The 21391-nt window shown below is 36.8% G+C and overlaps 4 protein-coding genes across 8 annotated transcripts; 2 read left to right on the forward strand and 2 right to left on the reverse strand.

The window, feature by feature from the left end:
• The first annotated feature begins 226 nt into the window (after positions 1 to 226).
• Positions 227 to 13777, forward strand: LOC139850669 (ubiquitin-conjugating enzyme E2 28-like). Of its 5 annotated transcripts, XM_071840225.1 has the most exons (7): positions 229 to 311; positions 885 to 964; positions 1318 to 1333; positions 9885 to 9996; positions 10107 to 10211; positions 10402 to 10549; positions 10697 to 13777. In XM_071840225.1, exons 2-6 carry the CDS (start codon positions 895 to 897, stop codon positions 10543 to 10545), a joined length of 447 nt encoding a protein of 148 aa, XP_071696326.1. In that variant the 5' UTR covers positions 229 to 311; positions 885 to 894; the 3' UTR covers positions 10546 to 10549; positions 10697 to 13777. The 5 variants fall into 5 exon arrangements, with proteins under 5 accessions (XP_071696327.1, XP_071696326.1, XP_071696323.1 ...); XM_071840226.1 differs by having other exon boundaries at positions 227 to 311; positions 10119 to 10211; positions 10402 to 13777; XM_071840222.1 differs by having other exon boundaries at positions 230 to 311; positions 10402 to 13772.
• On the forward strand, positions 2931 to 5043 carry LOC139850709 (uncharacterized). Its single transcript, XM_071840265.1, has 4 exons — positions 2931 to 3077; positions 3305 to 3782; positions 4485 to 4578; positions 4806 to 5043. Exons 1-4 carry the CDS (start codon positions 2931 to 2933, stop codon positions 5041 to 5043), a joined length of 957 nt encoding a protein of 318 aa, XP_071696366.1.
• Positions 5070 to 9416, reverse strand: LOC139847221 (uncharacterized). The gene is made up of 7 exons (XM_071836873.1): positions 9402 to 9416; positions 8303 to 9019; positions 8058 to 8204; positions 7057 to 7581; positions 6360 to 6788; positions 5958 to 6281; positions 5070 to 5543 (listed from the first exon to the last, which is right to left on the reverse strand). Exons 1-7 carry the CDS (start codon positions 9414 to 9416, stop codon positions 5070 to 5072), a joined length of 2631 nt encoding a protein of 876 aa, XP_071692974.1.
• LOC139850668 (ferric reduction oxidase 8, mitochondrial) lies at positions 10579 to 15533 on the reverse strand. Its single transcript, XM_071840221.1, has 8 exons — positions 15358 to 15533; positions 15183 to 15276; positions 14922 to 15107; positions 14337 to 14574; positions 13225 to 13552; positions 12879 to 13143; positions 11769 to 12445; positions 10579 to 11015 (listed from the first exon to the last, which is right to left on the reverse strand). The coding sequence occupies exons 1-8, from the start codon at positions 15509 to 15511 to the stop codon at positions 10834 to 10836; spliced, it is 2124 nt and encodes a 707-aa protein (XP_071696322.1). The 5' UTR covers positions 15512 to 15533; the 3' UTR covers positions 10579 to 10833.
• Between the last annotated feature and the right edge of the window lie 5858 nt (positions 15534 to 21391).

Below are 21391 nucleotides of genomic sequence, written 5' to 3' on the forward strand. Positions count from 1 at the left end.
CGAGCGAGAAGATAGGTCCCGTTAAAAATTGGGGTGGAATTAGTTTCTTTTATTTTAATAAAATTATATATTTACACTTTTTACCCCTAAAAAATGTAAACTTGAGGGGTCATTGTGTAAATTAAGCCAAAGTTGAGGTAATGACTGAAACGACGAAATTCTGAGTATATTTTTTAGCATATAGGATAAAATAATAATATAATAATATTAATTAAACAATAAAAGTAAAAAATCATAAATCTGACAAGGCAACCATAAATTTAGGGTTTACGTGTCTCGTATAACCGTCGCTTCCCCTCTTCTTCATCTAGGTAGTCTCACTAATTATTCATCCGATCTGTGCTCTATCTGGCTATTAATTGGTTATATATATGTAGTTTGATTTGTTTTTTTGATGCTCAGTTATGATTATTTCCTTTATTATGAATGATTGTTTTCTTTAAGCTAACGGCTTATCCTTTATGATATATAGATGACTAGATAAGGTTGTATGTATTATGTTTGTGTGTATAACAGATATAAAATTGCTTGTTTGATTATGATCGATGATTAATTAATATCATCGTTTGATATGTTTATGATGCTGCGTACGTGTAAATGTTTAATAATGATTTGTTGTTTATTGTTGTCTATAATTTGTTTAGTTGTGTAAAGTGCAATTGTGACTTTAGATAGAAGTTCACACTGTGTTTTTGGAAGGCACACACACAAACACGAATCCTGAATTTTAAAACTTCTGGTTGGAATGGTTAACTCGATAGCGATTTAAGGAATAATAGTATACGTGTAATGTTTTTCTATTTTTGCCAATATTTTTTTATTTTATTTTATCTTTTATATATAGTAATATAAATATAATAATTGTATTTGCCTTGTGTATGTAGTCGTGTTTGGATGGCTAAAAGTCGGATTCGATATGAGTTGAAAGAATGGCGAAAGAATCCTCCTGTTTTATGCAGTGCTGGTTGGCTTTTTTCTCCTCCCTTTTCTGCATTTTTTGGAATATTATTTAGCTCTCTATATGTTTAATTTGTCAAATTATGAGATTGGAAGTATATATGATAATATGAGAACACAACTATTAGCTTGATCCTAGATGAATGAATTTCGAGTGGAATGTATGAATTGGTCAATTTGGATTGTATATGTTGAGGTCACCTAAAGTCTAATTTTCGCTACTTAAAAAAAAAGGACAATAATTTTTTTGTGGGTCAGCCTAATCTGTTTCGACCCTTACCAAATATGGACATAATTCAAGCCAGAATGCTTTTACTCGTTATCCGCACTGCACATTATATATATAAATTGTTATTTCAGGCCCAGTTGGTGAAGACTTGTTCCGGGGTCAATCACCAAAATACCCATTTTTTTGGCCTTTTCTGAGCTGGAACCCCCCTTTTTTTTTTTTGAGAATTTGCCCGCGCAAGGCGCAAGTATCTTTAGACCTTGCGACCTTGCGGCTTGCGCCTTTGCGTGTAAACGCAAGGCGCAAGGATAAGGACTTGCGTCCTTGCGCCTTGCGTCTTATCAGAATGGATTTTTCCTGATTTCTGGATAAGATTTTTTTGGATTCTTTGTACCTTTACGGATAAGATTATGTACCTGTCTATTTAATGAGGCTAGAACTCCAGATTAATCATTTTATTTCACTTCATTTTCAAAAAGATCAAGTCATTAGAGCATCGTTAAGGTACCAATTTTTATCTATTTTTTCACTAATTTGTGTCTTAATGAGCTGTAGTAATGATGAAGCATTTGTTGTTCATGTATGTTGTGGGGGTAATTTTGAATTTGTTAACAACATACCTATGTATCTGCCTCTTGACTGTTTTAGAACCAGATTAAAACTACCACTTGCTCCACAAAAACCAATAAATCGAAGAGTATTGTTAAGGAAAATTCTCAAAAAAATTGAATTGCCACCTAATGCACCTGTTTCGCTAAGATATATTGATAATAATCATATTTTTGATATTACTGATGATCATGAAGATTTTTTTGAGTTTTTAAAACACGCTGTCACAAACGAGCCTATTGATATTTATGTTGTCGACAAAGTTAGAATGCTTCAACCCGGACAAAATTCACAAACACACCAGCCCCAACAAAATCCACAAACACACCATCTCCAACAAAACCTCCGGATTCTCGAGTCTCAACCAAACAAACAAACTCACCATCTGCAAAAAGAACAGGATGAAATACACAATTCCGAACCAAACCTCGAAACACACTATTTGGAAGAAAAACAGGCTGAAATACCACCTCCAAACACAGAAGAATTTGACTTCTTCAACCATGGCGCCGAGAACGTGTGTAAAATAAAAAAAATAGAGAACCCGTTTATACCTGTTGTTGGGTCTAGTGAATCGGATGAAGCAAGTGACGAGGAAGATGAAGATGAAGAAGATGAAGAAAAACAAGATGTATTCTGGAATATGCCAACTCTACACAGTCAGCAAGATGAAGAAAACCCAGAATTTACGACCCCAATTCCAACCACGTATCAGGTATCTGATTTGGTCAAAGTTCGTCAAACGTTTTCGAACAAGGAAGAATTCCTAAACCAGCTATTTACAAAATGCCTTGAAGAAAACTTTCAAATAAAGCCTGTAAAGTCAGACAAATCTCGGTACACCGCTAAATGTGTGTTGCCAAATTGTGAGTGGAAATGTAGTGCATACAAAATAAGACACACTGAAAACTTTATGGTTAAAAAGTTGCATGACGTACACACTTGCTCACGCACACAAATTATGGGAAACAATAAACATGCTACTAAAAAGGTGTTGGGTAGTATTCTTATGGATTCGTTCAAGGCTGCTAATCGAGAGTATAAACCAAAAGATATACGTGATGATGTAGCTAATCGGTTTAGAGTGAGCGTATCATACAATCAAGCATGGAGGGCCAAGTGTCAAGCAATAGAGATGTTACGTGGCAGTAGTGATGACTCCTTTAGAATGCTTCCCATTTACCTTCATAACCTTAAGATCCACAACCCGGGGACCATCACCAATTTGGTTACCGATAAAGAAAATAAATTTGTGATGTGTTACATGTCCATTGGAGTAGTTGTAAGTAAATATATATTAGCAAAAACCACCTTTTAATATGTAGACCCTTGCGCCAACGAATACGCAAGGACGCAATAAAAACCTTGCGCCTGGCATTAAAGACGCAAGGACGCAAGGCTTTACTTGCGCTTCGTGGGCGCAAGACAAAAGAGTGTTCCTTGCGCCTTGCGTATGGTGTATGAGGTCTTTATTAATAATATTTGATTTACTGTGAAAATTTCATGCAGATTCGATCATTTGTGCAACATGTCCGCCCGATAATCATCGTCGATGCTGCACATTTAAAGGGTGGGTACCTGGGTACTAATTTAGTTGCTGTTGCGATGGATGGCAATAATGGAATTTTGCCATTGGCTTATGGAATTGGTGAAGGCGAGACAAACAGTGTTTGGTCATGGTTTTTTGGTAACCTAAGAGATCATTTAATGAGTTATGGTATGGTTGATCGTATGTCAGAGATTACTTTTATTTCTGATCGTGCTGCTTCAATAGCACACGGCATTGCAAACGTGTTTCCGGAAGCGTTTCACGCTCATTGTGCACGTCATTTATTCATGAACATCAAAACTAAATCCAACAAGATGAAATTCTTCGACTGGCACTTTTGGAAAATGGTTAAGGCGTACCGTGCGTCGGATTTTCATGATCATCTAGATGTATTTCGAAGGAGATTGAAAGCGTCTTATAAAGTTCTATGTGAGGATGGTATCAATAGATGGTCCAGAAGTCAATCTACTCATATTAGGTATTCATACCTTACAAGCAACAGTGTAGAGTCTATAAACTCTCTATCAAGACATGCTCGTAAACTACCCGTTTGCATGTTGTTCGAATTTTTTCGTTGTTCAATACAGGATTGGTATTTCAAACATCGCAACAAATCAGTTAGTCTTACTTCACCGGTTACTCCATATGTTGAACGTAAGCTAGCTAAGAGGACGGACAAATCAAGAAGATGGCGAGCATTTCCATCGACAAATGATCTAATAGAGGTACATGATGGACGAAAAAATGGGTTGGTTAATCTACAAGATAGAACTTGTTCATGTGGTCAATGGCAATTATCAGGCATACCCTGCGGTCATGTGATTGCATCAGCACGACACTTCGGAGTGGAGGATATTAGTTGTTATGTATCACATTGGTTCAGCACTCAAACATACATAAATACGTATTCCGAACACATTCTTCCTCTCCTCCATCGGTCTGAATGGTCGGATCCGGGTCCCGGGATTTTGCAACTTGTACACCCCCCAGTTCTAAAGAAAAGACAACCTGGACGTCCTAAAGGTAAAAAACGCATTCCTTCAAAAGGTGAAGAAACTTCAAAAAAAGTAAGAACTTGTAGTCGTTGCAAAGAACCAGGTCATTCTCGATCAACATGCCCAGCTGCTTATGACCGAACAGGTGAATCAACTTCTCAACGGGCAAGAAACACAACCTCAAAGGCGAAAGAGACAGTCGAACCATCTCAAGCTTATCAATCTCAGTTTTATCCAACGTACAATTTAGGTAGTAATTAGTTCCTAGAATACGTTTATTTTCAGGAACAAATTAAGGTGTGATGTCTTCCATTGTTGTAATATTTTTTAATTAGTATTTTATGATGTGGTTTCGTGTGTTACTTCATATGTTATAATATTGAATGCACAAGCTAGTGTTACAAGAATAATAAAAATGTTGTGGCGCAAGGTCGCAAGATGAACCTTGCGTATGTTTCAAAAATAGGCGCAAGGACGCAAGAAGCACCTTGCGCCTGCTTAATAAAAAGGCGCAAAGACGCAAGAAACACCTTGCGCCTGCTGCTAAATACGAGGCGCAAGGCCGCAAGAAGGACCTTGCGTCTACGGCTATTACGGGACGCAAGGTCGCAAGGTCTGATTACACACCTTTGCGCCTTCAAAAATACAGTTACGGACCTGTTCACAGTTTACAACATTTACAGTTTTATACACAAATTACATAATTAACTACAGTTTTCAAAATAAAACCTCAGTTACCAACTTTTGCTTTCTCTTTTGGTGGGGGTTCCTGGGTATCAAAGCGTGCACGAAAGAAGGTCTTGGCCATTCTCACTCTGTAGTCTTCTGTTGCCTTTTTAGGATCTCCAATGTTTGGGATTTCATCCCACCCAAAGATCACCCTCTCCATATGGATGCAGACCCAAACACCACAGTCCCCATTACTTCCACCTTGCACCGGCACGACTGGTGCTGCCTCGGTCATGAACTCGATGCTCTCCTTTTTTTCCAAGTAGTCAACAATCTGGGAGTCTTGCTTTTGGTTAAAGTAATCAATTGCTCTTAAGTATACAGACAATTGATCTCCCAGATCTTTGGTGAGCTTGACAATTTCTTGATCAACATGACCGGGCAAACTATCGTACACCAATATCTTCTGTTCCTCCAAGTTCAACACAATCAGAATAAAGTGTTGAGCATCGTAAAAGTGAACGGGGATCAAAATCTGCAAAAAACATACACAATATTAGCTAAACTGTAATAGGCGCAAGGACGCAAGACCATACCTTGCGCCTGCAGAATGGAAGCAAGGATGCAAGACTATAGGGCGCAAGGACGCAAGGACAACCTTGCGTCAACCAGAAACAACAGGCGCAAGGACGCAGGGACAACCTTGCGTCAAACCTAAAACACCAGGCGCAAAGACGCAAGTCACACCTTGCGCCAGTACTAAAGAAACGCAAGGTCGCAAGACTGAACCTTGCGCCTGTGCCAGAACACCTCAAAACACCAGACGCAAAGACGGAAGGACAACCTTGCGTCCAACCTAAAACACCAGGCGCAAGAACGCAAGACTTAACCTTGCGCCTGTTCCAGAACACTTCAAAACCTAAAATTTGTATTGGGAATTAAAACATACCTTATCACAATAGGCCCAGGATGGATATAGCTCATCACTACCATCCCCTAATCCAATCAAATACATATAATCAGGTGGATTCTCCCCTGTGATTGCTACTCCTCCTCTTTTCTCCGCTTCTTTCCGTTTCTCTTCCTCCCTTTGTGTATCATCATAATAGGACTGAAACGCTGCAAGCCTAGAAAGGAAACCCAATGGCATGACAGTCCATCGAGAACTACACGCAAACGAGTCGGTCGGGATAATAGGAGTGGAATACTGGCTTGCTCGGGGGAGAACCCTCTGACGATATCTCAACATAAGTGTAGCCCATCCATCAATATGCTACAATTGTGATAAAACAAATAAGCATGAAACTTACTTAGTTTTCCAAGAATGGAAACAAATAAGCGAGCAACTTACTAAGTTTTCCAAGTATCCGGAATATCCAAGACCAAGTAACCTGATCCAAAACTCAGGTGTGAGGTATATAAAATTTTCGTTCTGAAAAATGAACATGCACCGCGTTTCTTGCTTACTATCCACCATACTCTTCGGATCTTTTGCAGGCCCAACGTGCTTTCTACCGTCTCTCCAAGCATTGGGTGGTGGTGGTAGTAGAGTTCCTTGATCATTCACTAGCCTGTCTACCATCGACCAAATTTCCTCGTCATTAACCCAATCCTTTTGCGACCGTTTACGCTTTTTCACAATCGGAGCAACAACATCTTCTTCAACAATAGGGTGGGGTTCTTCTTCAACAACACCCTGTTCTTCAGTATCGAGATTAACAACCTCCTCAGCCTCAGACACCCTCAGCCTTTTCACTTTGCGAGCAACATCATCTGACAGCTGTAAATTATAGAAAGTCAGGAAAAAAGGCGCAAGGGCGCAAGATAACCCTTGCGACATACGCAAGGACGCAAGGTATGACCTTGCGCCATTTATGTAACATAGGCGCAAGGTCGCAAGACCATACCTTGCGCCTGTTTGGCAAAACAAGCGCAAGGACGCAAGACATGACCTTGCGCCTACTTTTAACAAACACAGCCTGTTTATTCTCGATAATTAATGACAAAACTGCAAGTTTAAGGTAAAAAAAATGTAATTAAAGATATACCTTCTCGATTGGTTTTCTGTATCCCGGTGTTGTGAAAGGGGAGCTTAGTACACGCGTTGGTCGTCGATCTCTCATTCCACGTCTAATCCGTTGAGCTGATTTGTCGTTTTCATTGTCTGAGAAGGATCGACCAAGTAACTCCTCATCTTGATTTTGCTCTTGTTCTGATATTCGTTTCTCTTGTTCAGATATACGTCTCTCGTGATCATTTATTTGCGTTCTACACTCTTGCAGCTCCTTCTCTTGCCTATCCATCCGTTTCACCAAAGACATGTATAATTCCTTTGCATCAGTAGATAAGTTTGATTGAGTCTGAGATTGAGACTGAGATTGAGATTGAGATTGAGACTGTTCTCCACCACCATGTTCCTCATTGACAGGTTCATCTTCAACAGGTTCTTCAACTTCCTCATCCACTTCCGTCCCATCAAAGTATTGGCAACTTTTTAACCACCATTGACATCCACTCTCAACATCAGTGGGATGCAGAGTACGAAAAGGTCGTTTATTCTTCGGACAATCATCCTGTACAACAGCAGCAAAAGTTAAATCCAAAGGCGCAAGGACGCAAGATAAATCTTGCGTCTTCATCACAACGAGGCGCAAGGACGCAAGACCAACCTTGCGCCTCGTAAATGATGACGCAAGACTACTCTTGCGTTGACCATAAGACGTTAGCTGAAGGCGCAAGGACCCAAGGACAAACTTTGCGTCCCGTAAACAAACACGCAAGCCGTGAACCTTGCGTGTTGCGTCATCAGTAACCAAGCGCAAGGTTGGTCTTGCGTCCTTGCGCCTAATTACTGATGACGCAAGACTACTCTTGCGTTGGCCATATGACGTAAGGTGCAGGCGCAAGGTCGCAAGAACGAACCTTGCGCCTTGGTCACGCAAGGACGCAAGATATATCTTGCGCCCATCACAGAACCCATTTTATCCTAAATCCTTACTCTGTATTCTTCCAGCACCAACAAAACTTTTATGTTAAAAACAACACTTACCATAACGTTTAGTAGATGCAGGTAATCAGTGACTGAAAAAGTCTCAGCCGATGAACGTTTCCAAAATAAGGCCCTCGGTACTCCATTTTTGTCCGTCTTGTGGGCAAAACTTTTAATTGTTCGTCGATATGCCTCGAGAATCCAAATCTACAAAATTAGTTAAATAAATAAGGACGCATAAAAAAATAATATACGATTCAAATGTTGAGGTATTAACCAAATCTACCAAACTTGTTTATTTTTACCTTAAATGACCACATAAAACCGACCAAAGTATAACCCTTTCCCACCTCTAACTGACTTTCCCGAGCTTGAAATCCATCTTTAACTACGGGGTAAGTGGCATCCCAAATACGATTACCCCACGGGTAGTCATTCAATTTAGCAAAGTCTTCGACTAGCCATAGGTATTTTTTGCTCACCACATGAATCCCTTGCTTACCCATAAACGCTCTCTCCACAATCAAAATAATGGCTAGTCGCACGACATCATCATCACTAACCACAAAATCAGCACCATCATATAAAAGCTTTTGGATATCGGTAATTGTAATGTTTGAATTATCTTTACGATTTGGGAAACAACGTCGTCTAATCGGTGGTGTTTCTACATCATAACTTCTGGGAATGTAATGTGCCATGTCCGTGCGACGACTAAACTTAAACCCCGTGATGAGACAAAATTCCCGCCTACTAAATCTAATTTTGAAATTCGGACGGAAACTAAACCATATTTCCTCATCATCAGCAGGGTACTTTTCATCTATTCCTATCGGTCGCTCACTCTTTCTTTGGAGCATTGCATGTACAAGGCCCGGATCATTGCCGGTGTAAGAAAGATCTAGCCAAGGACCAAAACAAGTTCCCCTAAAAATTTTTTGTTGATTCTCAGTCATTGATGCCTTTAGTTGAGGTATAACATTCAGCATATTCTTCATCGTCAACTTCGCCTCAACATATCCCTGAAACAGACAGTTTTTCAGAAAAAAAAATACAGGCGCAAGGACGCAAGTCGCACCTTGCGTCTCGTTTATCACACAGGCGCAAGGACGCAAGACGTGCCTTGCGCCAGCTACTACGGACAAACGCAAGGACGCAAGACTTTCCTTGCGCCTATACCAGATTCTAGTTTTAAGCCCTAAAACAATCGTGTTCCAGTTTTTATAAAATGTTAGCTTCCAAATACTGTAACTTTAACAAATCTAGCAACATTATAAGTGAGTTTTGCATCACCAAGCTCGTTGAAGCATTTCATCGAACACTTGGTGTGCAACAAAAATTATATATCATTTTCGACATAGAAATGGAGTAATCGAACGGAGATAGTTGAAAGGAAACCCTTACCTGTTCTTGTGACATCTTGATCACGTTTTTTGTCGGTTTTTTTTCTCTTCCTTTTTCTCAATCGTGGTGGTGATGGTGATGCTAATGGAGGCGGTGATGGTAATGGTGGTGAGATGTACTGGTGGCGGTGGTGCTGGCGATGGTGGTGGTGGTGGTGGTGATGTGGTGAGTCTCAGAAGAAAGGTCGCAAGGGTAGACGGGTCGCAAGGGGGTCGCAAGTGCAAGGTTCTTTGTAATCGCCGTCGGTCGCAAAGTGGTCGCAAGAGCTAAGTGTCGGGGGTGTGTGTGTATGTGGTTTCTGATTTCTATATTTGACCTAATTTTTTAACACAAGGACGCAAGGACGCAAGGCGCAAGGACGCAAGTCGCAAGGTCGCAAGGTCTCTTGCGCCTTGCGCGGGCATTTTGTCAAGGTTTTTTTTTTTTTGGGGTACCAGCTCAGAAAAGTCCAAAAAAATGGGTATTTTGGTGATTGACCCACCCCTTGTTCCATTGGCAAGCAACAGTTATGGCCCTAGCTGATAGCCCATATAGAGGGGGTATGTTTGTTGTTTCCATCCATTTCCCACCTACTTATCCGAACAAGCCACCTAAGGTAACAACCACTCTCCTTTAAATAAGCTTAATAATCTAAATAATTATTAAAATTAATAATTATATGATGACATTGCATACTCAGAATTTTTTAATTTGTGAGGTTTAAAGGTTTCTTTTCAGACTAAAGTGTACCACCCGAATATAAGCAGCGACGGTACCATCTGCCTTGACATCCTTCATGAGAAATGGTTGCCTAACGCTACCCTCTTTACGGTAAATTATTTAGTATTTGCTTGAAAGCACGTATATTGTGTAGTAAAAAAATAAAATAAAATAAAAGTGGAAACAACCTTGAAAGAATTTACCTTTTAACTTTGCTTACATACACATATAAATTTAGTTCCACTAAATTTATTGTTTTGTTCTAGAGAATAATGTGTAATTTTTTTTGTAAATATGCCAGATTCTTGATTCAATTTGTTGCTTAATGAATGAACCAAACCCTGATGATGCTTTAGTGCCTGAAATCGCGGATATCTACAAGACTGACCGGGCCAAATTTGAATCCACTGCACAAGCATGGACCCGAGCGTATGCAATCAATTAAAAAGGTGGGGTTTTAGATTTCACTCTTGAATCAGAATGTTAATGCTCTGCTTATGTTTAGGAATAAGGAGTAATCAATCACCTGGAACTTAAGATACTTGTTTGGCTTAAGCAGTCTCTCATTTAACTAATCTCTTTAACCTGTACATCAGATCTTGTAGGCCAAGACTTTTATAGTTCATACTACATATTCTTTGAAAAATGTAAGGATATCAAGACTACAATGCGTGCATCATCGATGGATTAACTTGAACATAGTATAGTATACATACAAATTGATACAATTCTCCTATAGAGTGAAGTTTAAGGAGTGGAAATTGAAGTATGGTTTCTTTCTTTGATCACCATTGGTTGAGCCTTGAGAATTCAACTTGCAGACTGAAGCTACCGACTCCTTCATATCTTCGGGTCCACATACCAAGACCCCTACGTAGGACCCACCCATTTCGTTCGCAAATTTTGAAAATATGTCTGATCAATATACATATTACATGATTAGTTAATCGAGCATGTGAAGTACACGTGACAAATATTGCCCATGTTTTATGAAAGGGTTCATTTGGGTCAGCAGGTAACTAGGGTAAAACAAAATCTAGCTTAAAGGGAATCTGGTTAAACGGATCAAAAGTTGTGGGAAAAGTATTTTATCACATGATTATTCTTAGATTATAATTTAAAATTAAGGTAATATTTTTTTTTTCTCAAGAGATTACATTATAACTGAAAACGTACAACTTTTTTGACACATGATGATTCTTAAGGTAGTATTTTAGGTCGGCGTAACCATGGGCAAAACTTCATAGGGCGAGGGCACCTGCCTCCAGTAGATTTGAAAATTTAGTGTTAAAATTTTGAATTTTCGGATTTTGCTCTCACTGGACTGAAATTTTTAAGCTTAAATTTTGATTTTGACCCCAAAAGTGTCCAGATTTTGCCCCAACCCGAAAGGTCATGGCCTAAAAGGTTGTATTTTAACGGAAGAACAAAATTTACAGTGAACATGGACGCTTTTAAAAAAAAGAAAAAATCACTCATGGTGAAAATTTTTATATGGTTCCCGCCACTGAGCGCAACCCAACATTTTTTTGACCCGTTACCACCACACGCCCCTTTTGCAAAGAAATTAGGTAGATCAAAGGCATAAAATCTCGACCCGTTATCACCACACACCCATTTTGCAACGAAATTAGGTAGATCAAAGGCATAAAATCATTTAAAACGTACCATGGAAATCGGGCCTTGCTCCAAAATGAATTTCATGTTCATCAAGATTCCTGTTTGATTGAAAAGGACTTGCATGCGTTACATTCTCTTTATGATTTAAGGCCATCCCTGAATACTCTTTCCCCAAGCGTTTTAATCTCGATACTAACAACACAAGTACGCTGCTACTAATGGATAAAATAAAAGCGAATATAAGAACAAGATCTACCAACGATGAAGCAGTTTTCTCTTTTAAAGAAGCTTTCTTAGGTTGAGGCAAGAAAACATGGCTGAAAATGATTAGAAAAGCAAAAAACAAAACAGACGAACACAAAACAATAACAGCCATCAAAAGTGAGCTCCCGTTGCCATTTAGAGCATAACTTATACGTTCCTTATCGAAGTTGACTGTTTCCACTTGAGAAAACTCGTGTATCAGATCACCAACTGATGTCCCAGATTGTGTTTCCTGGGTCACGAACGTTTTTAACTTAAGATACATCATGTTTGGATCTTCGTTTGTGAGAAAAGGTACGATTGAATTTAGGATACCGATGCTATTGCGTTTTTTTGTGATATATACAAGTTGTATTTTTGTGGGGAAGGTTTTGTTCTTGGTAGATGAAATTTCTTGCAGTATGCTTAGAAATGGAGTCACTCCTATTCCTCCGGCCACCAGAAGCAAACTATCGTATTTGCTGAAAGTATAATATTTTGAAGTTAGATCGTTAAAAAAAATCAATCTTTATTAGAGAAATAATAATATTTGAAGTTAGATTGTTAAAAAAACACATTTTATTATATAAATATTACATTTCTTGCCTAATAGAGGTGGGAAAATGGGTAGGTTGTGTTACGGGTCAAAACGAGAGGGTCATGTTGGGTTGACAAGAAACACTTTATGTATGAAGTTTTTAAGTATGTTATGAATAGTTTGTTCGATAAATATAAATAACAAAACTTAATGATTAGAAGGTTTAATGCATTGAAATACACTATGGTGAAGATCAACCATTTTGGCCCAAATGTATGAAGCTTATAATAGTTTTACCCATTTGACGGTTAGAGAGTATATAAAACTTAAATTGACCCATTAATAAGTAAATAAGTCAAAATTTTAACCTTTAGTACCTTAGGAAGTCTGTTGATGCAGGTCCATATGGTCCTTCAACTGAAACTGGAATACACCTTTGTACTCTTTGATCATGACCATTAACTGGCATCGCTTGGATCATGTTATAAAGAGAATTTGTCCATGATCCATCACATTTTATGATTACAGACATCGTATCAACATCAATGTTTGAGCTTGAAGCTATACTAAACGAATGCCATTGGAATTTGGATATGCTCGGTATCTTTATGAAGATTATGCTTGTTGGAGTATACTTTAATCCTGCATATCACACTTAAAACTTCTTTATATATTCAATATTGATTAAACAACTGCATCAACTGATGATTTGATGAAATTTACTTGGTTCTTTTGGAAGAATAACTTCGATAGCCTTAAAAGGAAAGATTCGAGCGGAAATAATGCACGTTTGTGGTCTTGACTGTATTATTCTAAGTAACTTTTCGATGGCGAATAGAAAAATTGCAGGGAAGACCATGTAGAAGTGACGATCTCCAGTATGAAACAAGAAGAATACGATGAAGATTGTGTACAGATGATGCGTGTAGTAGAAGAGTTCGAATCGTTTTCTTCTCACTTGTGGTAGTGATGTCATCCACATGATTAACCCTGCAATTAGCGAAATCTCCCCTGCCAGGTATATTCTCCCAGTTTTCTGCCATTTCCACATCTATTGTCCAATGAAACAACAAAAAATGGTATGTCATATAAGAAGTTAAAGATATACTTTATACTAGTCTTTCCCCTTTAAGCGTGTTTAGAAAATTTTGATCTAAAATAAAAACGTGAATCGGATTGAACACGAATGGTGCGTTTGATAAAATTGAATGATTAAGTGCTGAATGATTCAAAGGTTCTAAATGAACTTGGTTCAGAATGGCCAATAAGCTGTTTGATAATAATTCTATATATGAACAATATGAATACCTTATTAACGGTTTGTAATAAAAAGTTCAATATATTTGTTTGATAAGTGTTCAGGATATGATTTAAATAGAAGATTACACAAAATTATGTCATTCAGAGGTCAGAAACAAACGCGCTGAATGTTGAATGATTCAGCATTCAGTGCCGAACCATTCAAATAAGAGGTAACAAACACACCGATAATTGAATAATGTGGTTCGTTAATTTGAAAAGGTACCCTAAACAAACTGCTTATTGATACATCTTTGAGTTCGGATACATTTTCAAACAATAAATCAGTAGTTTTGGATGACTGGTATGATTATTGATTGTCAATCTCTAAGGATATAAATGTCTTTTTCCGTGTGCGAATAAATTAGAGGTTAGGTTTGGGTTCTCCTTTTTGGCCGTATATATTTGAGGTTTATTATCAAAATCTTTTCATTTCAAAACTGACATAAAGTTTGCAACAGTATTCATTCTAACTTTTTATTGTATGTCTCATTAGCTTTATTATTGGAAAAATGACAACTTAAGAACAACTTTACCTCATCTATAATCTGGTTTTTGATACCCCATATGAATAAAGTGCCAGCCCCATGTACAATAGCGAGTGTTAACATCGTAGTCCCAATCCAGATATGGTATCGAACTGATGCTTCAAACTGGATACCGAATAATCGAAAAACAGTCATTCCTCTCATGATTGGGAATAGAAGCAGAGCTAGGCAAGCTTCTGCCAATGATCCACAACGTGTTGCAATCTTATACGTCTTATATTGCCACCTGTAAAATACGGTCGTGGAGATTATACAGATACCAGATACTACAAAAAAAGTTTGGACTTTGGTTTGCATTATAATTTTAGGTGTTCTATGTTTTTTAAGATGTTTTTGTCTAAAGATCTGCGAACCATGTATGTGGAGAAGATGTGTATACTGAATAGTGAAAGCTGTTTTTTTTTATGTCTGCAAAATAACTTGCAGCACTTAGAATGTATTTCTAAATCTGCGAGTTTGCAGACAGAACAAGACATTATTTTATTGTATTTCTTCAGAAAAACAAACGGTTTGTAATAAAAACGTCTGGGTCGCGTAGACATAGAAAAACAAACACCACCTTAGTATACTTACATGTTTAATTTCAGTGTTTTTATTGGCATCATCTTCTTGAAATCATTAGAGATTCGTATGTAGAAAGTCCATGTTAGAAAGATGATGAAAGTGATGATCGCGATAACTTCCATTGCAGACAAAACACCAATGAAACTGTTTACGATTATCGGATTGGACAGTGCGGTGATCCAATTCCTGTTGTGTCTGACACACAAACAACCGAAAATGGTTAGAGGTATTCTAGTACTTATCAATGAGCTCAATATAAATGTACACTACCTTTGTCTCCGTTCTTTTGGTTTGAAATGCAAGTAGACGTATCCCATCATCACAAAAGCGATAATTGGGAACGTTAAAACGGCAAAATCAAGACCTGCAAATAGGTGTACCTTGTTAGAACTTTAATTTCTTCGGCTTACATATTTTATAGATCCTAAAAAGTTAACGGTCTTACCATTAGAACCAAAAACGGTTGTTTTTGCAGCATCTTCAGCTTCCTTCCATTTTCTTGTCCAGATTTGTGTCGGTTTCATGACCCAAATTGATGCCCAGACAATGGCTAGTAAGACCATTAAGAACTTGAGAACAAGAAGAAAATGTTTTGCCATTTTTTGGGCTTATGACGAAAAACCAAGTTGGGAGACATACATATATATATATGAAAATAAGATATAGATATAGATATTGTATACGCCCCACCATTAAGACAGTTCTCATCATGATTTATGATAATTTTCAAATAATGTTATCATATTAGTCATATGTAGAAGAAAAACAGATATTCTCTACTACAGCACAGTGCATAGATTTATGTTGTTGACCTAATGGGGAGCAGGGGCAAAAGGCAAATGATTAGAGACTGCTTTGAAAGAGAAAATTAGTAACTAGAGGTGGTGATTCTAAACCATTTACTTATAAATGGGTTGATTTGGATTATGCATTATCTCCAACGGGTCAATTGAATAAGTTTGACTAAAAGGTCAACAAGTCAAACGGGTCGTAAAAAGCGCAAGATTTCTTTGTAATCGATACAACTTCCTAAATCGTTATATTTTTAAGATTTAGATTGTTATTAATAATAAAATTATTAATCATTATTTTAGTTCAACAAGTACGGTGGTCACCGCGCGTTGCGGCGGCCACCCCTCTACTGCGTACGGGAAACTTTTTGTAGCACTTATATTTTTAACAAAAATATTATAACGTTAATGAGTTTAACATAATTCAAGAGACAATAATCTATTTCAACATATTAAACATCTCTTACCATATCAAACACCTCTTATAATTGTAAACAAAACGTTTCGTCTTCTTCATTTGTTCCTTTTGATTATATTGTGGGTAAAGAAATTCAGGAATTGTGAAAACTAAATGTAGTATATCATCTTAATTTTAATAACTTATTATTACAATAGACATAACTCAAGAGACAATAATCTATTTCAACATATTAAACATCTCTTACCATATCAAACACCTCTTATAATTGTAAACAAAACGTTTCGTCTTCTTCATTTGTTCCTTTTGATTATATTGTGGGTAAAGAAATTCAGGAATTGTGAAAACTAAATGTAGTATATCATCTTAATTTTAATAACTTATTATTACAACTAGTGAAATGACCCGTGAAACCACGGGTTTGTTTAAACGAAACAGTTTAATGATATGTTTTAGGTATTAAGTGAACGTAAATGCTAAAGTTATTTAGTTTAATGACCCGTGAAACCACATAATCCGACTAAGAAACTCGTCAGCTGAACATTTCATCAAACACCTAAAATGCAAATTAAACAATCCACATCCAATTATAAAATATAATATTAGTTGTCATTTTATTTTAAAAGTGCAAATTAAAATATAAATGTAGAATTGATTTCCTTATGCCTAACTTTTATACCTTCTCGTACTCAATTCAAAATAATTAATTAAAATAATTTAAAATAATTTAATTTTAATAATTAAAATAATTATTAATAACATTTAATAATAATAATAATCAATTAATAAGATTTAATTTTAATTTAAAATTATTTAAATTAATGACATCACCCACCATGCTTAGATTTTTTTCTTTTTCTTTTTGATTTTTTCTTAACAAAGGAATTAGCATAATAATGACATCATCATTTTAGCAATATAATAGAAACTATAGATAGATAGGCATATTGATATTATATTATATATATATTCAATTGGAAAACAGAAAAAGATAAAAAATTGGCTACTGTTTATAAAACTTAATTTTTAACTTTACGTAGTTTATTTGGCATATGGTTATAAATTTTTTTTATACAAATATCAATTAAAGGCATGGTTAAATTTAAAACATCAAAAATTAATCAATTTTTGATTTAAAAGAGAAGTTAAAGAGAAGATTCAAAAATTAAAGGAATGTATATCTTAGAATGAAGATAGAATGGATAAGAAAATGAGAGGAGTAAATTGTAAATAAAATTATTAGAGGGGCAAGCAACAAAATTCAAACAAAAAGTGATTGGTGAAGTTTTAAAAGAATGTTGGAGGTTAGAGTTGAACCCAGGACGTCTAGCTATAAACGCAAGCATGCAAACAAACCACTTACCCAATAATTGATTTGTGTTTCTTCTACCTGCTAATGTATTTAACACTAAAAAAAGTCCGTATAAAAAAACCGAAAATTGAAGGGATGTGACGGCCTTTACTTTAATTATTATACCCCCAAGTTGGGCTTTTTTACATGTTTATCCTAATTCAACAGTAGCTAATTTTTTGCCTTGTGTTTTTCATTTGAATATATAGATAATAATAATGTCTGCAATTATAAATAGTACGTTCATTATGTGTAACAGAATTAATAAAATGGAAAAATAGCATTGCAGGCCTTTCCCAGCCCAATCCCACCCATTTCGACCCTTAGAAAACGATTGAAGTTCAGACCCATTTGACCTGTGGCTCTATCCCCTTTAAAGCTTCTATCCTGCCACTTATAATAAAAACGGATATGTGTAGTATAAAATTGAGTGTAGATGTATCAATCCTTATAGGACTTCAGTTTAAACATGTGAATCTGGTTGCTTTTCTAGGGAGCCTCACTCCAGGTTTAGTATATGTATTATTTTTACATTTTGTTAATGATTATGAATTATTCATAACCAAAAATTTCTAAGTTCGCTGCTGCGCAAGTCATCATCCAATGAGACGGTTATGGGAGAAACTACATAGGGGCAGGGTGGCACCCACCCCCAGTTGATTTGAAAATTTTGAAGAAGTTAAAGTTGGGGCTACCTCTTTACTTTCAACCTACGACCGAAATCAAGGACTTGACTGGACTGATCGCACTGATTGGATTCAAGACATACTTCAAATTCCTTTTAAGCTCAAAGTAAAAAAATTGGAATTATGAAATTACGTAAAAGAAGAAAAAGTTAATCTATCAGTAGGCCAACCAATCAAGATAGTTTGCTTTTTAGAAAGCGGAAGGCCCAAAGAGATCTCCAATAGTGCACCGAAATGAGGCCGGAGAGCCGGTAACCTCGTTCGCCTAAGATCGAAATTATATGTGATTGAGACTACTATCAAACTCTAGGAATACGAATGCTCTTCAAAATATGGTGGGTGATCCTCCCTCATCTTCCCTAACGTTCAGAGGTGTTTTGGTTTGAGAAAGGAGCACTGGCTTAGCGCCCTGAATGAATAATAAATTGACAGCATAGGTAATCTGCTATCACATACTCCGTATATGTTAGCCTAAGGATTTGAAATTTTCAGTGTGAAAATTTTGGATTTTTTGATTTTGTCCCTAGTGAACATGAAATTTTCAGGCTTATAATTTGATTTTGCCCACAAAGCCTCCATATTTTGCCCAAAAGCTTCCAGATTTTGTCCCCAACCCAAAAGCACATGACTCAAAAGGTTGTGTTTTCATGGAAGAATGAAATAAAAAAAATTACAGTGAATGTGAATGTGAATGCTTTTCAAAAAAATTACGGCCCGGTGAAAAAAATTTATGGTTCCGTCATTGAATGCGGGTGATGGTAGTCTTTGGCGTCAGCTTGTTGTCAGCTTCATGATATTTGTTTATCGATCTCCTATCGTTGCAATGTGCATGTTTGTATCATGGTTGACCCCCCATATGCAGAGTGGATTATCGGTCCCCTCCACTTGTTGTCACTTTACTTTTGGTGTTTTCAATCTTTTCATTGAAATATGGATGGATGGATGGCAGTCTCAACTTTAGTAATCTACTTATCATTTTTTGTCCTTAGGCGCTTTCATATATGGGTGTCAAGTCACTGGAACCAGATTTAGTCCGGTTTTCGTTAAACGGGATGATTCGGAGCCGCAATGATCATGTAAAACCTTGAGTGGAATGAGACCAAAGATTGCATCTGAGCATCTCTCGTGGTGGTCCACACTTTCACTCGATTTAACTGCAGTGGGTGCTATATATATCCTGTCAATTTGTCCATTACAAGGACAACCATGAGACGCTAGTCGTTGAAGTATTTCGGAAAGTAATGGTTCTTTTGAGATAGTGGTGTAATGTTGATGAATATCTTGTATTGAACACCTAGTAATGGGGATAAAATCTAGTTTGACTAGGCACAAAGTGACTATATGTGATGTATTTGTAGTGAAGTGTTCATACTTTATTTGCTAGTTGTATTGTAATATTCTATATTTTATATATTTTTGATAGCATTCGATATCAAATGTTTTCTAAGGTTATGTTTTGTGGGTGCTTGAGATTGTGTTACAGAATAGATTATGGGATATGGAATTTAAATAATTAGTTTGAAATAATTATTCCAAAATAAGTAGATAATGAAAATACTAAATTGTATTAATCCAAACAATTTTTTTTTTTTCAAACAACAGTTTGGGATTCGTCATCTTTAACTTAAGAATTTAGCTTTTTGGAGATTAGTTGAAGACTTGAGGTTTATTATAGAGCTTTACCAAGTTAATTCTATACTTTTTAGTTAGAGTTTTAGGTATAAGATACTCCGTATTTGATTAATATCTTGCAGGTTAGTTATTTAATTAGATTTGTGTTTCAGATCTTATGGCAATTTTTTAGTCTAATGCTCATTAACAAGGATAGCACAACACTTATTGTCAATGAGAACCGTAATAAATTAATAATTGCGGAGCACTATCAAGACTTTTTACTTGCAACTTCCTATTTAGGTGGAATGGAAATGAAGTGCCATATCCATAAATCAAAACTCGTTGGAGCTTTCATCATTTCAAAAACCTAATTTAATATCGCGACTTTGGTTTGAACTCGAAAATCCCTCAGGCAATCATTCCATTATGCATAATGCATCCATGTTTGATTCGACTAGCATACTTTAATATCATGTGTACTTATCACGCACTTACAAACCTTGTGTTGTAGCTCATGTGGTAGTGGTAGCTCATGTGTAGTGGTCTGCCTCTCTTAGCGAGAGGTCAGAAGTTCGACTCCCGTGGGATGCAACATTGCACACAAAGTTGCCTCTTAACCCTTGAATTCCACCCAGTGGTGCTTTCCGCACTTCGCATTGCGGAGGCAGTTGGAGAGGGGTTTTTACCGCCCATGCTCTCGGATTGGGCGCGATTTTCTCCTGGACAATAGTTGGGGCGGGTTATGTAACTACAGGAGATGAACACGTGTGTGATTTAATCACCCTGAATGATCCTGAACTGTTGTTAAAAAAAACTCAGTGTTACAATGCCGTCAAATACTAGTATTTCCTTTTTCATGATGGAACATTCAACATGTGTATATTTCATTGTACTGTGCTACTTTGATGAGAAGTATATATTACAAACTTGTTAGATTAACAGATATTGAATTGTTAAAACACAAAAATATAATAGAGTATGAAAAATGTATTCCTTAAGAAAACAAATTTTGAATTTGGAATGTAAAACAAGTAGCTTTTGTTAACAAATGATATAGTGTTTATTGATTGATTTGTGCAATAAATATGAGAGGCTTTATATAGCCGTAAACCCGAGCATACATAACGGACCCACAAGTCACTTGGGCCTAACTCTAAACATACACTAACACTCCCCCGCAATCCGAACGGTGAAATCACGAAAGTTCGGACTGGAAGGTAATGCTAAATACAAAATAAACAAATAAAAATAACTTTTTTTTTCTTGTTTGATGCATCAAATAGACAAATATCCGCGGATTTGGTTGCATATTGCTTGACTGTGTATTCTTTTTCCGTAGCGTTTTTTTTCACGCCGTGGCTTGCTTTGCCTAAGGATTGAGCAGGACTTGGGCATAGAACTTTTGTCGACGGTAATAGTCATCTTCAACGCTGCAAAAGAGTTTTTTTTTGTTGTTGTTGTGTATTCCTCTTTTTTTTTCGGGGTTTGGAACCTAGTCAAGCTAGGCGGCTCATCCTCACGCCGATTATTAAAAGATTAAAATAAAGACTATATGTAACGACCCGGCTTTTTCGACTTGCTTTTGTGCCTTGTGTTTTTGCAAAACTGCGTATTTGTGC

Source organism: Rutidosis leptorrhynchoides, chromosome 5 (genome assembly GCF_046630445.1).
Source record: "Rutidosis leptorrhynchoides isolate AG116_Rl617_1_P2 chromosome 5, CSIRO_AGI_Rlap_v1, whole genome shotgun sequence".
NCBI lineage: Eukaryota > Viridiplantae > Streptophyta > Magnoliopsida > Asterales > Asteraceae > Rutidosis > Rutidosis leptorrhynchoides.

Bases quoted from the DNA above. Each gene is read 5' to 3' on its own strand.
- LOC139850709 (XM_071840265.1), top strand. From the start codon at position 2,931: ATGTTACGTGGCAGTAGTGATGACTCCTTTAGAATGCTTCCCATTTAC. The intron at 3,078-3,304 runs GTAAGTAAATAT...AATTTCATGCAG, and splicing joins ACATGTCCATTGGAGTAGTT to ATTCGATCATTTGTGCAACA. The intron at 4,579-4,805 runs GTACAATTTAGG...TTTCAAAAATAG, and splicing joins CAATCTCAGTTTTATCCAAC to GCGCAAGGACGCAAGAAGCA.
- LOC139847221 (XM_071836873.1), bottom strand. The intron at 6,789-7,056 runs GTATATCTTTAA...TATAATTTACAG, and splicing joins ACAGAAAACCAATCGAGAAG to CTGTCAGATGATGTTGCTCG. The intron at 6,282-6,359 runs GTAAGTTGCTCG...TCACAATTGTAG, and splicing joins CCGGATACTTGGAAAACTTA to CATATTGATGGATGGGCTAC.
- LOC139850669 (XM_071840225.1), top strand. From the start codon at position 895: ATGGCTAAAAGTCGGATTCGATATGAGTTGAAAGAATGGCGAAAGAAT. The intron at 9,997-10,106 runs GTAACAACCACT...TGAGGTTTAAAG, and splicing joins ATCCGAACAAGCCACCTAAG to GTTTCTTTTCAGACTAAAGT. The intron at 10,212-10,401 runs GTAAATTATTTA...TAAATATGCCAG, and splicing joins CTAACGCTACCCTCTTTACG to ATTCTTGATTCAATTTGTTG.
- LOC139850668 (XM_071840221.1), bottom strand. From the start codon at position 15,511: ATGGCAAAACATTTTCTTCTTGTTCTCAAGTTCTTAATGGTCTTACTA. The intron at 13,553-14,336 runs GTAAAGTTGTTC...ATTGGACAATAG, and splicing joins AAAACCAGATTATAGATGAG to ATGTGGAAATGGCAGAAAAC. The intron at 11,016-11,768 runs GTACGTTTTAAA...TATATTGATCAG, and splicing joins AGCAAGGCCCGATTTCCATG to ACATATTTTCAAAATTTGCG.